The sequence below is a fragment of the Molossus molossus genome, unplaced genomic scaffold (genome assembly GCF_014108415.1).
Source record: "Molossus molossus isolate mMolMol1 unplaced genomic scaffold, mMolMol1.p scaffold_m16_p_1, whole genome shotgun sequence".
NCBI lineage: Eukaryota > Metazoa > Chordata > Mammalia > Chiroptera > Molossidae > Molossus > Molossus molossus.
Window position 1 is genome coordinate 117,519,970 of NW_023425344.1, and position 18,375 is coordinate 117,538,344.

The window sequence follows — 18,375 nt, forward strand, 5'->3', positions numbered from 1 at the left end:
TCTGCTTTAAAAACCAAGCTAACAAGTATGTTTAATCAACCTTGTACAAGCTAGAAATAAAACTGAGTATTAGAATATGTGGTTTCTTTAATTTTTTATCAATAAAAACTGTACAAGGTTTATAATGTTAAATAGTTCTAAAAGGATTATAACAAAAAACACAATCTCTTCTTCATCTTCAATTTCTGCACCTTAAAGTCAACTACACTCAAATTTTTTAGGTGTTTGGTATGGAATAATATACTATGGCATACACATGTTTAGTCTTCTATTTCTTGATATTTCACTTGTAGAAATTGAGTATTTTGTTTTCCATAAGTATTTAAATCAGTGGTTCTCAACCTTCCTAATGCCACAACCCTTTAATACAGTTCCTCATGTTGTATGTGGACGTATCTGCATGTGGGCAGACCTGCCTGGAGACGGATAGAAGAGCGGTGTCTTGGTTCCTAAGACCATCAGAAATGTGTTTTTCGATGGTCTTAGGTGACTCCTGTGAAAGGGTCGTTCAATCCCCAAAGGGGTCATGACCCACAGGTTGAGAGCTGCTGATCTAAATCAATAAAATTCAGATCTAGCCCCAAGTGTCCCGCCACCCAGAAAAAGAGTATATTGTTGGATTAAGTCTGTTGACTAAATTCTAAGTCCTTATGAAAATAATGACCTCCAAAAATAAGTTAATTTCGTAAATTAAACTACAATTAAAATTAATATCCTAACTATGGGCTTACAGAAATCATGAAAAGTTTTTATGAAAGAAATTTTACATTTAATATGATTGAATTAAGTAATAAAGATGACATTTCCTTTTTTTTTTCTTTTCCCCATGTCCCAGTGCTTGAGGATAGAACCTATGAACAGAAGCTACCGGCACCAAAGACCCCAAGAGGGTTGGAGCAGGACATTACTGGGACTAGAACAGCATGCTCAATCCCCACCAAGAAAAAGATTAAAGATGACATTTCTAATCAGCCTGAAAAGGTAGACTATTCCATAAAAGCTGTTAGAAAATAAAACTGAATTTGAAATTAAAGTTAAATATCTAAAATCTGCCACATTAAAAATAAATTCCAATTGGAAAAAAGGCCTAAACATAAAAAATTATACTCTAAAAGTATGAGGATAAATATTTTATAATCTTGGGATGGAAGGGGCTTTCCTATGTATAAAAAATAAATAAAGTCCAGGACAATAAAGGAAAAAAATGACAAGAACTGCACAAAAATTTAAAACATACAGGCTTCAAACACACAACATAAACAGATCTTTCAAGTCAAGAGAAAATATTTGCAATGTATGTCAAACTAAATCTCTGCAATATCCAGATCCACAATGACTCCGAAGAAGGAATAACAAGATGACAAAATAAACATTAAAATATAAAAAATAGCCCTGACGGGTTTGGCTCAGCAGTTAGACCATCGACTGGAGGACCAAAGGGTCTCAGGTTCAATTTCCGGTCAGAAGCTCATATCTGCATTGCCAAGTTCCACCCCTAACCCCCAGATCAGGGTCCTGTGGGAGGCTACCAGTTAATGTGTCTCTCTCCCTCTTGCTCTCTTTCTCCCCACCCCCCGTCCCTCCCTTCCCCCCTCCCTCCCTACCAACCCCCCCCCCCACTCTACCTAAAAATTAATGGAAAAATATCCTCAGGTGAGGATTAACAACAACAAAAATATATATCAAAAATAATAAAGAAATAAAACAGAAAACATGAGGAGGTGCTCAACTTTCATCTAGCATTAAAAATACTGGCAACAAAATGGGCTAGTCTTCCTTATCAGATTAGCAGATAAAAATTCTGATAATATTCAATGTGAGAAAAGCTATAGGGAAATAGGCTACTACTGGAAGTATGGTATTTTTTGAAAAGCAATTTAGCAGCAGCTACAAAAATTTAAAAAAATATATATCCTTAAATCCAGCAATTCATTTTGAATAATTTGTCCTAGAAAAATGTACACAAAGAGTATTTGTTACATTATAATTTATAACAATAAAACAAATGTAAAATATTTTTAATGGGGGGAACTTATGGTATACATCCAAACTATATATTACAAATTTGATAAAAATAATAAGATACACATGCAGAAAACAGACTGACAGCTGTCCGAGGGGAGTTGACAGGCTGGGTGAAAAAGGTGAAGTGATTAAGCCAAAAAACCCCACAAACGAACAAACAAAAAAACTCATAGACACAGACAATACTATGGTGATTACTAGAGAAAAAGGGGGTTGGGGGGGGAGTGGAAGAGGGTAAAAGGGGGATAAATGGTGATAGAAGAAGACTTAATGTAGGGTAGTGAACACAATACAATATACAGAGGATGTATCATAGAATTGTTTTTATCTGAAACCTATATAGTTTTATTAATCAATGTCACCACAACAAATTCAATTTTAAAAAAATTCAATAAGGTACAGATATATTTCAAGACATACTAGGTAAAAAAATATATACAAGTCGTAGAAACAGTACAAATAGTGTGGATAAAAAAGGGGTTCTGTGGAAAGTAACCTCACAAGATCATAAATTCCTAACTGGGCAGGTCATGCTGGGTAGTCATGCCCCAGGCCTACAACTTCTTTGGTGAAAAGCTTCAAGCCAGCTATGTCCATTGTTCCTATGCATCTAGGTTAACAAACTTCTGAAATACCCAAGAGAGCACATAATCTTGTTTGTCCTGTTGCCTCCTCCCTCACCTTTAGGTAATCTTCCTTAGTTCCCTCCTAATTTCAAATGCAAAAAAGAGATAGCAAAAATGTTATTCTCCACAGTATTTGAGATCTTGCTGCTCCCCAGCATATGTCATCAGTTTGGCTCAAATGAACTCATAAAAATTCTTAACAGGTTTGGGTGTTTCTTACATCAACAATAGCATAACTGTATTTTTATGTTTAAAAGCAACTCTATATGCACATCTATAAGAATGTAAGTATATAAGAAAAAAGGTCGGAAGAGAAACAGATTAACAATTTCTCTACACAGGGTAATAAAAACAGAAATAAGGGGGGAAACAGCATGTAATAGAGATAAAAGATGAGTCTTACTTATGACTTTTACATACTTCTGTCTTTTTTAATTTACTGTATAAACCATTTCATTAAAACAGTTTTCTGGAAAAAAATATATACTTTATGTATATCTACCTTGGTATTTTGCTCCAAATCTTTACTACTCAGAAGTGCATGGTTAATCCGAAAAACTATCCAGTCAAATAGGGCACTATATAAAGACTTAGCCATGGAGTTCCTCACTGTCACAGCCTGAAAAAAAAAGAAAAGGTTAGGAGTACAAGTGAAATTGGCAATAATCTAACTAAGATACTATAACAAAGTGTGTTTTGTTTGCATTCAAAAAAGAAAACTTACTGTCATGAATTAAAATTTTTTTTTCTCAATATAAATAACCTATAATTATGTTTTCTCTATACACTAATTTAGTCCAACTCAAAGAACCTAGGCTAAAACTGTCTTGAAAAATAAGGGAAAATGTAGGTCACTCAGTTCAAAATAGTTTTACTGAAAATTAGGGTGTATCTTTCACCTAGTAAAGAAGATATAATAGGAAGTTTACAAACAAATGAACCTTGCCAGCTAAGTGGGGAAGAGTATTCCACACAAAGCAATAAATCTATTAGCAAAAAGGCATGTTATGTGCAGAATCCTAGTCAGACTCTTAAACAACAATCATAATATCACCACAATTACATTCCTGGTTGTCTTCAGCTTGTCATCGATAACAACCTCTAGAATTTCTCCATCCCTACACAGAGTAACAATTCTTTCATTATGGAGTTATGCAATTTATTTTTTCCCCCAATTCTAATTTTCCCCAGTTTACGGAAACTCTCTGTACTAGCCGCTCAATTTTTCTGTAAATCTGAAATTGTTTTAAAACATAAAGTCTACTAGTTAAAGAAAATTCAACATTTAAGAAGTACCACAGCCCTGGCCGGTTTGGCTCAGCGGTTAGAGTGTCGGCCTGCGATTCAGAGAGACCTGGGTTCGGTTTCGCTAAGGGCACGTAGCTCGGTTGCAGTTTGTCCCCGGCCCTGGTCGGTTATGCGGGTGGCAGCCACTCGATGTGTTCCTTTCACATCGATGTTTCTCTCTCTCTCTCTCTTCCTCTCTCTCCTTCCCACTCTACCTGAACAAAAAATGGAAAAATGTCCTCGGGTGAGGATAAAAAAAAAAAAAGAAGTACTACAGTCTGGCCGGTGTGGCTCAGTGGTTGAGCGTCAACCCATGCACCCAGAAGCTGCCGGTTTGATTACCAGTCAGAGCACATGCCCAGATTGTGGGCCCAATTCTCAGTGGGGGGCATGCAGGAGGCGGCCAAATGATGTTCTCTCTCATCGATGTTTCTCTCTCTCTCTCTCTCTCTCCCCCCTTCCTCCTCTCTCTAAAAATCAATCAAGAAAAAAAATTTGCAAAAAAAAGAAGTATTACAACCTGAAAGGGGGAAAGGGGGTAGGACACATATCTTAGATAATCTTGAGTCTTAGCACACTAGAATATAATAATTTATACATTTATTACCTAGGGACTTATTTTGAAGCTTGTATATTCAGGTACATATTTATATTCAGTTCTGAAGTTTAGAGGAAGTAGTAAGTAATGATTAACAGCTGGACTATCTTCCAATCCCAGTTTCTCTACTTATTCTGGCTGTGTGACCTTAATCAAATTACTTAAACTCTTATGCTACAACTTATATATTCTCAAAATAAAGATAATATAGACAACAAATGAATTTGTGTTATAAAAATAATAATAATAAAGCAAGCAAGCTTCAAGTTTCTAGACCAAAAAGGTCTCTCTCACACTGATGTTTGTTTCTCCCTCTCTCTCTCTCTCTCTCTCTCTCTCTCTCTCTCTCTCTCTCTCATTCTCCCCCTTCTTTCCTCCCTCCCACTCTATCTGAAAAATCAATGGGAAAATATCCTTGAGTAAGGACTAAAAAATATATATATACACACATTCTGTGTAAGGTGCTCCGGGGAGTCACATGACCGGGAAATGGACTGCCAGAAGAGAAACCAAAACCACCAAATACCTCCCCTCTTGGTTACTCAGAATCAAGTACCTTCCCTCTTTGTTCCTCAACCCCACCCCCCTATAAAACTTTCCTGGGCGTCCAAAACAGCACGACTTCCCTGGTCCATTCCACGTGGACCAGCAAACCTCACCTGGAATACTTCAATAAAATTTTTGCCCACTTTTGCGACTCCGTTTCTCTTTCTTCCTTACACTCTGATCATAATTAGCAAAAGTAAAACATTTTAAAACTGAATAAACATGCGCTGGCCAGTTTGGCTCAGCGGTTAGAGCATCAGCCTGCGGTCCAGAGAGACCCGGGTTCAGTTCCCACTAAGGGCACGTACCTCGGTTGCAGTTTGTCCCCGGCCCTGGTTGGTCGTGCGGGTGACAGCCACTCGATGTGTCCCTTTCATGTCAATGTTTCTCTCTCTCTCTCTCTCTCTCTCTCTCTCTCTTCCTCTCCCTCCCTCCCACTCTATCTGAACAAAAAATGGAAAAATGTCCTCAAATGAGGATTAAAAAATAAAAAAATAATAAAACTGAATAAACAAGCATAAGATACAAAAAATAAAACATGGGTTATCACAATAAATATAAATGGGTTGACATTTTTAGTTAAATTAAAAACTAAAATCCACCTATTTATGGTTTACAGTTAAGTACTATTTTCATACAGTCACATAGAATCCAGATTTACCAAAGTATACCAACACCTTTTTATCCCATAACTCTCAATATTATACTTTCAGCCTCTGTTCTCTGAAAATGCAGTCCTGCCTTTTCACAGTTTAGTCTCAGTACGCCTAATATCAACTAATATTTTCCCACCCAAACAAAATCTCATTTAGTGTTTCCTATCTCACTGGATAGTACCAATATTCTTACAGTTGTGTGAACCAGAAAAGTAGGACTCATCCTTGACATTACCTTCTTCCTCATTGCTTCCTCTTAAGCAAATCACGGCCAGATCCTGTTGATTTTAATGACCTAAATTTCTTTCATTTTAAACATATTGATTTCAAAAAGAAAAAGAAAGTCCAGCCGGTGTGGCTCAGTGGTTGAGCCTCAATCCATACAACAGAAGGTCGCAGGTTCGATTCCCGGTCAGGACACATGCCCAGGTGTGGGCCCAATCCCCAGTGGTGGGCATGCAGGAGGCGGCCAATCGATATTCTCTCTCATCAATGTTTCTATCTCTCTCTCTCCCTCTCTCTTCCAATCTCTCTCAAATCAATAAAAGGAAAAAATAAATAAATATATTGATTTCTCCCTATCAGAATCTCACCATTCTAGACAAAGCAACATCTTTCTCCACAGTACTACTATAGCCTCCAAATTAATCTTTCCATATTCACTCTTTTTTTAATACATTTTTTTTTTAGAGAGAGGAAGGGGAGAGAAACATCTATCAGTTGCCTCCCATATACACCCCGACCGGGGACCAAACCTTCAAAGTGGGCATTTGGCCTGATCAGGATTAGAACCGGCGACCTTTTGATGCACAGGACAACGCTCAACCAAGGAGCCACATTGGCCAGGGCTCACATGCACTCTTGCTCTGTTTTCGAATCCTAAGATGATCCCCAAGATTTCCATCTCCTGGTGTATATGTTCTGCAACACGTGTACAGAACTTACGTGTGGGCAAGACTATAAATATAATGGATTCACTCCCCTGCCTTGTATCACATGATAGAGGTGAAGGGATATTAAATATTTAATTATGGCCCCAAATCAGGGAGATTACCCTGTGTTGAGCTGACAATCAAAGAAAACTCTTAAACTGATTTCTTTCATCAGAGATTCTCTTGCTGGCTTTGAAGAAGAAAACTGCCATGTTGTGAACAGGACCACATGGCAGGAAATGGCAAGTAGACTCTAGCTGCTGAGAATGGCCCCTGACAACATGTTAGAGATCTCAGTCCTAACAACTTCAAAAAACTGAATCCTGACAACTTGTAAACTTGGAAGAGGATGTTGAGTCTCAGATTAGATTACAGCCTTGACAAAATCTTGACTTCAGCCTGGTGAAACTGAGCAGAGGACTCAGCTAACCTATGCTCAAACTTATGATCCATGAAAACTGTCAGATAATAAATCTGTATTAAATGGCTAAGTTTGTTACACAGCTACAAAAAACTAATATACTCTCTTCCAAATGACTCTTCACACTTACTGCCAGAGTGATCCTTTAAAAAAACCAACTAAGATACCTTTTTGGCTTAAAACATTTTAAGAACTTTCCATTGCTCTTCAGATGAAACACTAAAATCCTAAGAGACTGCTCATTTTATTTAAAATATGTTTTTATTAAATTTTTAGAAAGAAAGGAAGGGAGAGATAGAAACTTCCATATGAGAGAGATACATCGATTGGCTGACTCGTGTACACACCCCACTAAGGATTGAGTATGCAACCCAGGCATGTGCCCTGACTAGGAATCAAATCAGGACTTCCCAGTCCATGAGGCAACACCCAAATCCGCTGAGCCCCACCCACCAGGCTGCTCCTCATTTTATATCTAGTGCCTAGCTATTTTGAGCACATATTTCTAAACAAATAAAAACACTAAATAAATGTAAATAAAAATAAAGCACAGGCTATAAAAATAATCTCAGAAAGTTAAATCTAAAGTTAAAAATGTAAATAACCATAAAGAAATGTTTTATAATGAGACAATATAAAAGTAATGAACCTTTATGTAAAAGAGATTTGGATTTTTCTGCTATTTAGAAAGGAGCTCTCAAAGTTGGACACTATAAAATTTGACATAAGACACCTAACAGAATGAAGAAATGTAGATTTGTAGGTACAGTTAAGAGGAACCCAAAAAGTGGGATAAATAGGTCAATGTCAACCCAAAAAGCATTCTCTACAGTTCAATCACTATTTCCCCACCCTTGTGTCTTCTAATGTCATATTGCTGTCTATTTCTATAATTGTCAGTTTCACTTTGATAAAATTACACTATAAAATAGTCAGATTTTTCAATAATTTTTCAACCTCTATCCACCTGGGTAATACAATAACAATAATGGCTCACTATAGCAATAAATCTTACCTGGACATCTTACTATATAGATGATATTTAAAATCATGGGACTGGGTAAAATAATCTAGATAAAGAATACAGAGAGGAAAAGACAAAGACTTGTGTGTGTAGGGCATCCCATCTTTCAAAGTAAACAAATCAAACATTTAAAAAAAAAAACACAGAAAAAGTAAACCAGAAAAGTATGATGTACCAAAAGATAAGAAACTACCTCAAGAAGGAATACTCAATTGGGTCAAATACTGCTCATTTGTAATTCTACCTACCATCTCTTTATCCCATATCAATAATATGAACAAATTAAGGTATTTGAAGAAAAATGTAAGCCTATTGCTTAAAATCACATTCAACTTTAAGTTTCCAAGTTGATGAAAAGTTCACAAATTTCAAGGGCCCAGAAATATTTCAATCAACACTCTCCTATTGTTTTCATTTTGTGTTAAGAGATGACACAAATTCAAGGTTCTAAAAATGTTCAGAGTACTTGGATCCAAAGAAAATCTATTCATACCTCTGCGAGTCTGTATGGTAAAATAAGCTTTTCTCCCACTGTCACAGTCTTCCTCGTAACCAATGCTTCAAATAGCATCTCTTCTTTAACCTGTACAGCAGAAAAGCAAATTCAATATATAAGATATGTCATAACAGTAGTTTGAATTATTTATTGAAAAGCCATATAGAGAAAAAATTGAGGTTAGCAAACAGTAAACAGGGTAAAACAAAAACAATATACTGGGAATTTTAAATATATTCCCAATACTGTATTTTACATCCCTATGACTATTTTATAACTTCCGATTTGTACTTCTCAATCCCTTCACCTCAATGCCCAAAACGCCCTCCCCTCTGAAAAGCCATCAGTCTGTTCTCTATACTATCTATGAGTCTGTTTCTGTTTTTCGTTCGTTTATATTGTTCTTTAGATTCCACAAATAAGTGAAATCATATGGTACTTGTCTTTCTCTGACTGACTTATTTCACTTAGCATAATACCCCTAGTTCCAGATTCTTTTCTTAAATACAGAAAAAGTTATAAAAAGATGAAGAACTACCCAGTTCAATTTAAGGAGTTTTCTTAATGCTGGCACTAAAACTTGACAACAGTTGTACACAGGTCTAAACACTATGCACAATCATACAAAACACAACTAATTTTGCTTCCATCTGATAAGCATCCAAAATATTACTGAATTCATGATATACTTCTATAATTTTCCAAATATTCTTTTTTATCATCCTCACCCGAGGACATTTTCCATTCTTTGTTCAGATAGAGTGGGAGGGAGAGATAGGAACAGAGAGAGAGAGAAACATCTATGTGAAAGGGACACATCGAGTGGTCGCCACCCGCACAACCAACCAGGGCCGGGACAAACTGCAACCGAGGTACATGCCCTTAGCGGGAACCGAACCCGGGTCTCTCCGGACCGCAGGCTGACGCTCTAACCGCTGAGCCAAACCGGCCAGAGCTCCAAATATTCTTAACTCTGTGTGTGTGTGTGTGTGTGTATCTCTTTCAAAATTTTTTTAAAATTTATTAATACAAAATAATTAGCAATGGGCTAAATATCCAATATACAATGTTTCTCATAATCACCTAATTGAGAAACTGATACATGTTGAAAAACACATTATTTTTATTGTTTCAACAGATACTAAAATATAATTTTAAAAAAACTTGATAAAAACTAAATAGTTTTTGGTAATGGTGATCACTCTAATAGCTCACAACAAAAATGTGGTCTATAATTATCCACAGTTAACTTTTTGGAGCTTGTTCACCTTTCAATAATTTCACTATTATCTATCCCCAAAAGAATTTAGTAAACCGAAGCCTCAAAACAGTTGTCTGAGGTAACTACAAAAAAGTAATCTGAAAAATAAATCAAATTAAATCATTATTTTAAAAAAATTTTTATTGATTTTTAGAGAGAGAAATATTGATCTGAGAGAGAAACATCTAACACAGCTGCCTCCTGCACACACCATACTGGGATCAAGCCTGCAATCCAGGCATGTACCCTGACCAGCAATTAAACCAGTAACCTTTCAGTGCACGGGAAAATGCCAAACCAACTGAGCCACACCAGGCAGGGCAAATTAAACCATTATTTTAAAAACATTTGTTCTTATAAACTAAATATATTTATCATTAAATGAAATCGGTTTGGAAGGAGGAAAATTAAGTTAAATCTTAATTAAAAGTTTACATTTTGATGAAAGCAGTTACTGTGCCTAACTTTTAATTTTATCTCAACAAAAGCCTTAAGACTGTAATTATTTTCAATTGTGAACAATACAGACCATTTTTAAAAATTACTAAGAACTAACTATAGGCAAGATTACTATGGTAAGTGCTGTCATATCTTTTCTTCTTATTCCCAAATCTCTATTCCTAGAACCAGTCCAAACTATATATAACAAGAAATAATTTTAAAAGCTTGGGTTCTAAAGTGAGATTTGCTATCAAATCACATTCGCTATTAGCCTAACTTTTACAATAGTAGGCATTCTCAGGATTGGATTTCTCCTTTATTTTTTTTTTTACCAATACCGAGTTCTTCTTTGAATTGCCTGAATTACCAGTCTCTCATCAAAGAAGAAATAGTGCACTAGAACCAGAAGCCTTGGTACTTGTTGAATACCTGAACATGTAAGTAAGTTCACCAACCACAATCCCTGTATTACCACAATTCCAAATGTCTGACTAAAATGTCACCTGAAACGCAAATGCCTGACTGAAATATCATCTGTTCTCCAACTCTTATGACCTTCAAAATTAAAACCTTTAGATACCACACTCAACATCCTGGTAGAACTTCTTTCCAATGAGTGAGTCTAGTTCCAAATTATGTTACTCCTCCCTTCTCCTGCCAGGCTAACTCATTCCATTAGTCAATAAAACAACACCCAGACATGTACAAAATAATAAATACAACAAGGTTAGATGAACAAGAAAGAGGCATCCCCTGTTCTCAAAGAGCACTACTGTCTTATAATGGACACAAACTAGTAAACAATTAACTTTCTACTACAAAACCAAAAACAAACTATGCTAAATAGAAACTGATGAAGTCAGTTTAGACTATTTAACAAGGTTAAACCTCATGAACTGGCACATGAACCAATATTTGAAAGATGAGTATTATTTTAATAGAAAAAAGCTAGGTATTCATAATTGCAAAAAAAAAAAAAACAAACAAACTTGAAACCACCAAGATGTCCTTTAATAGGTGAATGGATAAACAAACTAATGGAATATTACCCAGCAATATAGAGAAGTGAGCTATCGAGACATGAGATATGGATGAATCTTAAATACATATTGCTAAGTGAAACAGGTCCGTCTGAAAAGGATATATACTGCATGATTCCAATTAGGTTACATTCTAGATAAGGCAAATTTACAGTTAGCAAAAAGATAAGTGGTTGTCAGGCATTAGCAGGGAGGGGTTGAATAAGTGAAGGAGATTTTTAGGGCAGAGAAACTATTTTGTATGATACTGTATAACAGGATACATGACCTTATGCCACTGTCAGAAACCACACAGCAGAAAGAGTGAATTTGTTTTTTAATCCTCACCCGAGGACATTTTTCCATTGCTTCCCAGAAAGAGTGGAAGGAAGAGAGCAAGGGAGGGAGGGAGAGAAAGAGAGAAACATCAATGTGAGAGAGAGACATCGATCAGTTGCCTCCGACAGGACCCTGACCAGGGTTGGGGATCAAACCCACAACCCAGGTACACACCCTCGACTGGAATCGAATCTGTGACCCTTCAGTCGAAGGACCAACATTCCAACCACTGAGCCAAACTGGCCAGGGCACAAAGAGTGAATCTTCATGTATGCAAAGTTTTAGAAAATTATTTAAGACGTTGGGGGATACTAATAAAGAATTCAGACCATGACAAGAGAATCTAACTGTATGACAAATATATGAAACAACCTCAGTGCTCAAGGAAGTGGGTGGGAAGAAAAAGTACTAACTTAACTAATTCTCAAACTGAAGGAAGTCTATAAAACTAAAGGCAAAAGGAACTACTACACATAAGCATTATGCTCTAGTTGATAAAGTTATTTTCTATGGGGTATGTGTTAACAATTCTAATACTGTTATACATATATATTAGAATTGAATAATTAAGTAAATGAATGGAAGATGATAGGAGACAGGTTCCTCATTGCTAGAGTGGGAAAAGGCTAGAATGACACGTGGTAATGGATTAGTTAGAAACATCAGCATGACTTTATATATATAGACAGTTAGACAAAAATATTTGTAGATATATGAAACCAAGTTCAGTATACACAACACATATTTCCTTATTCTGTCAGAGGAGAGAACCTATAAAAAAGGAAGCCCCTTTCAAAATGAATCTTGCAAGATGAGAAGTTATCTGGGAAAACATGAGAAATCTTTATTCCAGAAAGAAAGATTAAGGGAATATAAAGCCTTTGATATGGAAAGAAGCATGCCATGAGATTCTTATATAACTATGAAGAAAAATTGGTATTCTTTTCTCCCCACCCCTCCAAATACCCCATCTTCAAATAAAATAATCTAACCAAAATCTTAGCATGAGAAGAAATCTCAAATATAGATGAAAAATTAGCAAAGGCCTAAAACATTAAACAGTCTTGAGTGAAATATTCATCCTATACAGCAAATTGAGGGAAACACAAGAAAACCTGAATCTTCTAAAGATTGTGGAACACACCATAGCAAAATTTCCATCTTTTGAACAAACGTTATTAATAAAAAGCATTAATCTATTTACCCCTACAAAATGGTTACACAAAATAAAAATTGAGAAGTTACCCAGTATTTGAAATGACAATTGAGAATGTAATCACTCACTCACTTCTAATAATTCTGAGACAACAGGCAGAACTTCAGGGTTACAGATATCTATGGAGTCATCCCGGTATGTCTTCTTTTTATAACAGATATTACCCAAATGCAGTATTGCTGAAAGAAGAGAGAAAATCCTGCAAAAATAAAATGACAAATTAATTTCACCTCCAGAATTATAATCAAATAAATTAACTAGTATAAATATGACAGAGTGTTCAGAAATAAGAAATATGGAAATAATAATTATAACTATAACTAAAATTTAATGAGTGTTTACTATGTCAGGCACTGTGCAAAGTGCTTTACAAAACATTAATTTCAGTATTATATCTACCACTCGTCAGAAAAGTTGTCTGAAGGGGACTTCTTGCTACTATCTGAATCTGCTGTAGTGTTTCTAAAGTCCATACCTTTCTAAATGCCTTTCATCCTGAATGGAATGCCCTTTCCCTACATGTCTATTTCAGATCTAAAGAAACAGACTCTTTAAGGCCTTGGAATCTGTATTTTTTAACCAAGTAGCATAGGTTCTCTTTTATTAGTAGTTAAATATATATATTTTTTTATCCTCACCTGAGGACATTTTTTGTTCAGGTAGAGCGGGAGGGAGAGAGAGGAAGAGAGAGAGAGAAACATCGATGTGAAAGGGACACATCGAGTGGCTGCCACCCACACGACCAACCAGGGCCAGGGACAAACTGCAACTGAGGTACATGCCCTTAGCGGGAACCAAACCCGGGTCTCTCGGGACCGCAGGCCAACGCTCTAACCGCTGAGCCAAACCGGCCAGGGCTATTAGTAGTTATATTTAAGAAACATTTCCCTACATCATATTATGGTACCCTTGATAAATGTTTAAAAACAGCCTGAGGTCATTGGGTATATTATCTAATATCAGGCTCCTACTATGAAACATCTACATCTGGACCCTCCCATTTGTCTTTCTCTCCTGTCTCTGAGGAATACTTGCCCCTCTTCCAGTCAACAACCAATCCCTCCACTTATGCTTTCTACCCCATGAACTCCAGTTTACTCAGAAACATTATTATACCTTTTTCCTATCTCTTACATGAACCTACAAGAACTTTCTATCAAAATAATCTCATGTTCACTCTTCTCTCTTACTTTAAAAACCCCATCCTAAATCCCACATCTTCTCCTTCCCTTCACAAACAAGCATTAACTTATACTCCTTGTCTTCACTTTGTCATTCCTTATTTACTATCACTTTCTGGCATCTACAATGTCTCATAGAGCCCTGGCTGGTTTGGCTCAGCGGTTAGAGAGCATCAGCCCACAGACTGAAGGGTTGCAGGTTTGATCCCGGCCCGGGGTGGGGTCATGCAGGAGGCAACCAATTGATGTGTCTTTCTCCTTTTTTTTTTTATCCTCACCCGAGGATATTTTTCCATTTTTTGTACAGATAGAGTGGGAGGGAGAGAGAGGAAGCGAGAGACAGACAGAAACATCGACGTGAAGGGACACATCGAGTGGCTGCCACCCGCATGACCAACCAGGACCGGGGACAAACTGCAACCGAAGTACGTGCCCTTAGCGGGAACCGAACCCGGGTCTCTCCAGACCGCAGGCCGACGCTCTAACCGCTGAGCCAAACTGGCCAGGGCTGATGTGTCTTTCTCATATCCATGTTTCTCACTCTCTCCCCTTCCCTCCCTCCCTTCCACTCCCTCTAAAAGTCAATGGAAAAATATCCTTGGGTGAGAATTAGCACACACACAAGAAAAGAATAAAAATAAAATGTCTCACAGAGGTTACCAAGGACTTCCATGTAACTAAGAAAAGCATATTATTCCTTAACTTATCTGACATCTCGAAGGCATTTAACACAACTAAACATCTAGAACTGAACACAACTCCATCTAAAAGCCATTCCTGGAAATCGATATACACACATATCTTCGCGCCTTGACCAGTTTATTCCCTTAAGGTAAATTTGTTCTACTTATAAAATTTTAACTATGTGTTTTCCTAAAAGTAGGAAGTATTCTAAATAAAACAAAGATACTGCTTTAGGGACCGAAAAGCTATTATTTTCAGAGGTCCTGACTCAATATCGAATTTACAGGTCTAATTTCTCATTTAAAAAGAAATTTTTTTTGGTTAACGTAAACTCTAACTGCTGAAACAAACTAGCCAGGGCTAAACATTTTTTTAAATCAACATCTAATTTATAGGTCTAATTTCTCAAACAAATAAAAAATTGTTAATGATCCAAACAAAATACAAGTCAATTATAAAGGAATAAATCATAAAATTAGGCTGGGTTAAATTAAAGAGGAAACTTAGTATTAACTGAAATATTATAAAAACTAATGGAAGCCAAAATACAAAAGCACTAATTTCTGAGCCATTTTTTAAAAACTGTTTTTAGCAGTAGTCTCTATGGTTGCTAATTACATTGTTTCAGAATTTTGGGTTCAAATTTCAGCACATTAATGTTTTCTCACACACGAATATGTGATGTATAGACTCCAGCAATAAGAAACATCATATGAGCGAATCAATTTACTATAATTCAAAAAAAAAAGATCAATAAATATAAGAATCCTTGTTCTCAAAAAGCTCATAATCTTACATTAGGAGATAACAATAAATAACCATACTATAGGGCAGGATATCTTAAAATACAGAAGGCAGAAACAATGTACAGTTAAAGTTACACTAAAAAGATAAAACATGTACTCTAAACAAACAGGTACTCTAAAAAAAACAGGTTTTAATTCAAATGTCAATTATTAGGCTACCTGAAAGGTTGTATTAAGAGGAATTCTGGGGTAGATCTGAGCGCAATAGAAAACAATGCTGTGATATATTAGTAGATTCAACCATGATCACAGCAGAAGGGAATAGCAACACATACGATATGCCCTCTACCCAAAAAATATAAGTATTTGAATGAGTGAAAAAGAGATGAAGATCATTCCTTCATGGAATGAAAAAAATAGTGAGTGTTCAGAATACAACATGATTTGTGTTAGAAAACATCTGAAGCTAATATCTGAGCAATAGAAAGGGTCAAATTTAATGTCACGTTACTGGGAACATAGTATTTTCAGTGGTTTCCAATATGAGATACTGTCACATCAGACAGTGTAAAAGACATCCTTAGTGTGTGAGAAGTAAATATTATATTTCCAACTTATGTTATCTTAAAACAAATGAAATTAAGTTGGACTATTATTTAGTATATAGATTGACAGATACTTCAGTCCAGAAGTCAGTCAGGCATCAGATGAGATAAATGCAGTATCATGGGGTAAGACTATATGAACACAGAATGGAGAAATTGACACAGTCTTCTCATTTATTTAGTAACTTTCCAGTAAATTTCAGTTTATGCCATTAAGTGGGTTTGCATATTTACATATTATTTAGTTTTAACTTATCGTTCATGAAAAGATTCTGGTAAAAAATCTGTTAATTGAAGATTCATTCCAATAATTTAATCACAAGCAAACAAGAAAATGTTAGAGCTGGTATTTTTCTACTCCTAGTATGAGTTTAAAAGTTGACAATATAATCAGATCTGATATATTTATCTACACCAGTTCCCGCCTCAAAAAAATAGTTATAGCCCTGGTCGGTGTGGCTTGGTTGATTGGGCATCGTCCTGTGCACCAAAAGGTTGCCGGATCAGGGCACATGCCCAGATTGTGGGCTTAACTCCTGGTAGGGGACATGCAGAGGGCTGCTGATCAATATTAGGCTCTCACATCAATATTTCTCTCTCTCTCCCTCTCTTCTCTCTCTAAAAATCAATGAACTATTACTTTAAAAAACAGTTATAAGTTACAATTTTTTTTCAAGCTTATTTGTATCTTTCATTTTAAATAGTTTGTTTTATGTTAAGTATAATTTACTTCATCTGTATATCCGTATATATCTTTTTATTTTGTTTATATTTCTATTTTGTTTATATTTAGTACAACAGTACAGAATAAATTTAAAATACATGAAAAATTATGTTTTACTGTTAGGTATGCTTGCTTTAAAAAGATTAAAGATCAATGATGTAGTAAACAAGAAACTATAAAAATAGTGTTATAAAGCAACAGTGTTTCAAGTAAGGTCCATGAGGAGGCTTCAGGGGAACCAGAAACTCTTACAATTATATACAAATATTTATAAATTTTACAGGAAGAAGAAGTGTTTTCAACTGATTCTCAAAGTATATCAAATAATTTATGACAAAAAGCAACTCAAAACAAGTCTTGTAGAAAAATAAATTTTCTAAGCCATGACTAAGATGAAAGAGGCACTAAATCAGGAATATAATAAAACTATTCCAAAGGACCAAGAAAATTTTTTAAATACACATCATAATTTGCTCTCTGTGTAGGGCATAAAAATACAATAAATAAACTCACTGTCTTCGTGTCTTGGGAAGAAATCCTACCATTTCCATGGCCAGCTGTAAGCGTTCAAAGTCATGCTTCAAATCTTCCCCTTCCACTGTGAAGCAATCCTGCTTTTTTTTTTTAAAGAGGAGAAAATAAAAATTATCTATTGAAAACACAAGCCATTACTATAAATACAGTAAGTACACCTATGCATAAAAATTAGAGCTGGTGAAATATTTAGACAGTCAAATTCATTAGATGTTTTATCTTATGCAAACTAAACACATACTTACCAAAATACCATTAAGTTACTTTTTTCTCCCTTTCACAATCACCAAGGCAAGAATCTCAAAAGCAACTTATGATACCAATTTTGATTTTGAGTGGTTCTGAAGAGTTTTAGAGACCCAAAACATTCAAGAGAGCTCAACTGTTCAAACAAGTGGAAATTATTCAACATATATTTAATAAATGACTACACATATGCAAGGCACTAAACTAGATCCTAGGACACAAAAATAAATTTTAGAAGAGGCAGTAATTTAGAACATAGGTTTATATGATACAAAAATGTTCCTGTTATATCAATAAAGATATAATATAAATAGCTCCTAATAAAATAATATAAACATGGTAATCAATGAGCAAAAGAAAACTGTACACTACCAGATAAAAAAATACACTTTTTTAGAGTAACCCTTTTGTTTCAGTTCCCCAAAAAATTCAAACATTAATACTGTACATTTAAGTCTTTTTTTTAAAGCTCTTTTACTGTTTCTTTGGTTATTTTTTTTAATATGTGAGAGGAAGGGAGAGGGAGAGAGAAAGAAACATCCATCAGTTGCCTCCTGCACACCCCACTACTGGGGATCGAGCCCACAACCCAGGCATGTGCCTTGGACGTAATCAAACCAGCGGCCTATCAATGATGCTCAACCAACTGAGCCACACCGCCCAGGGCTGTACACTTAAGTCTTCAAATCCCTTTACTATATGTTCTCAGAGTACATTACACTTACATTGTCAAAAATCTCACATGCATTTACTTTTGTAATGGCTATC

At 35.6% G+C, this 18,375-nt stretch overlaps 1 protein-coding gene and 1 non-coding gene across 16 annotated transcripts in view; both read right to left on the reverse strand.

Moving 5' to 3' along the window:
• The window catches only part of MYO9A (myosin IXA), a 341,194-nt gene that overhangs the window by 225,605 nt on the left and 97,214 nt on the right, over window positions 1-18,375 (reverse strand). For 8 of the 15 annotated variants that reach the window (XM_036243152.1, XM_036243095.1, XM_036243109.1 and 5 more), the window contains 4 exons: window positions 17,341-17,441; window positions 12,960-13,086; window positions 8,609-8,698; window positions 3,154-3,270 (listed from right to left, as the gene is read on the reverse strand). In XM_036243152.1, coding sequence (XP_036099045.1) covers window positions 3,154-3,270; window positions 8,609-8,698; window positions 12,960-13,086; window positions 17,341-17,441 — 435 coding nt within the window. The remainder of the gene's footprint in view (window positions 1-3,153; window positions 3,271-8,608; window positions 8,699-12,959; window positions 13,087-17,340; window positions 17,442-18,375) is intronic. The other 7 variants (XM_036243103.1, XM_036243060.1, XM_036243051.1 and 4 more) reach the window with 2 other exon arrangements.
• LOC118622313 lies at window positions 825-951 on the reverse strand. Its single transcript, XR_004958045.1, has one exon. It is a non-coding gene; the product is annotated as a small nucleolar RNA SNORA57 (small nucleolar RNA).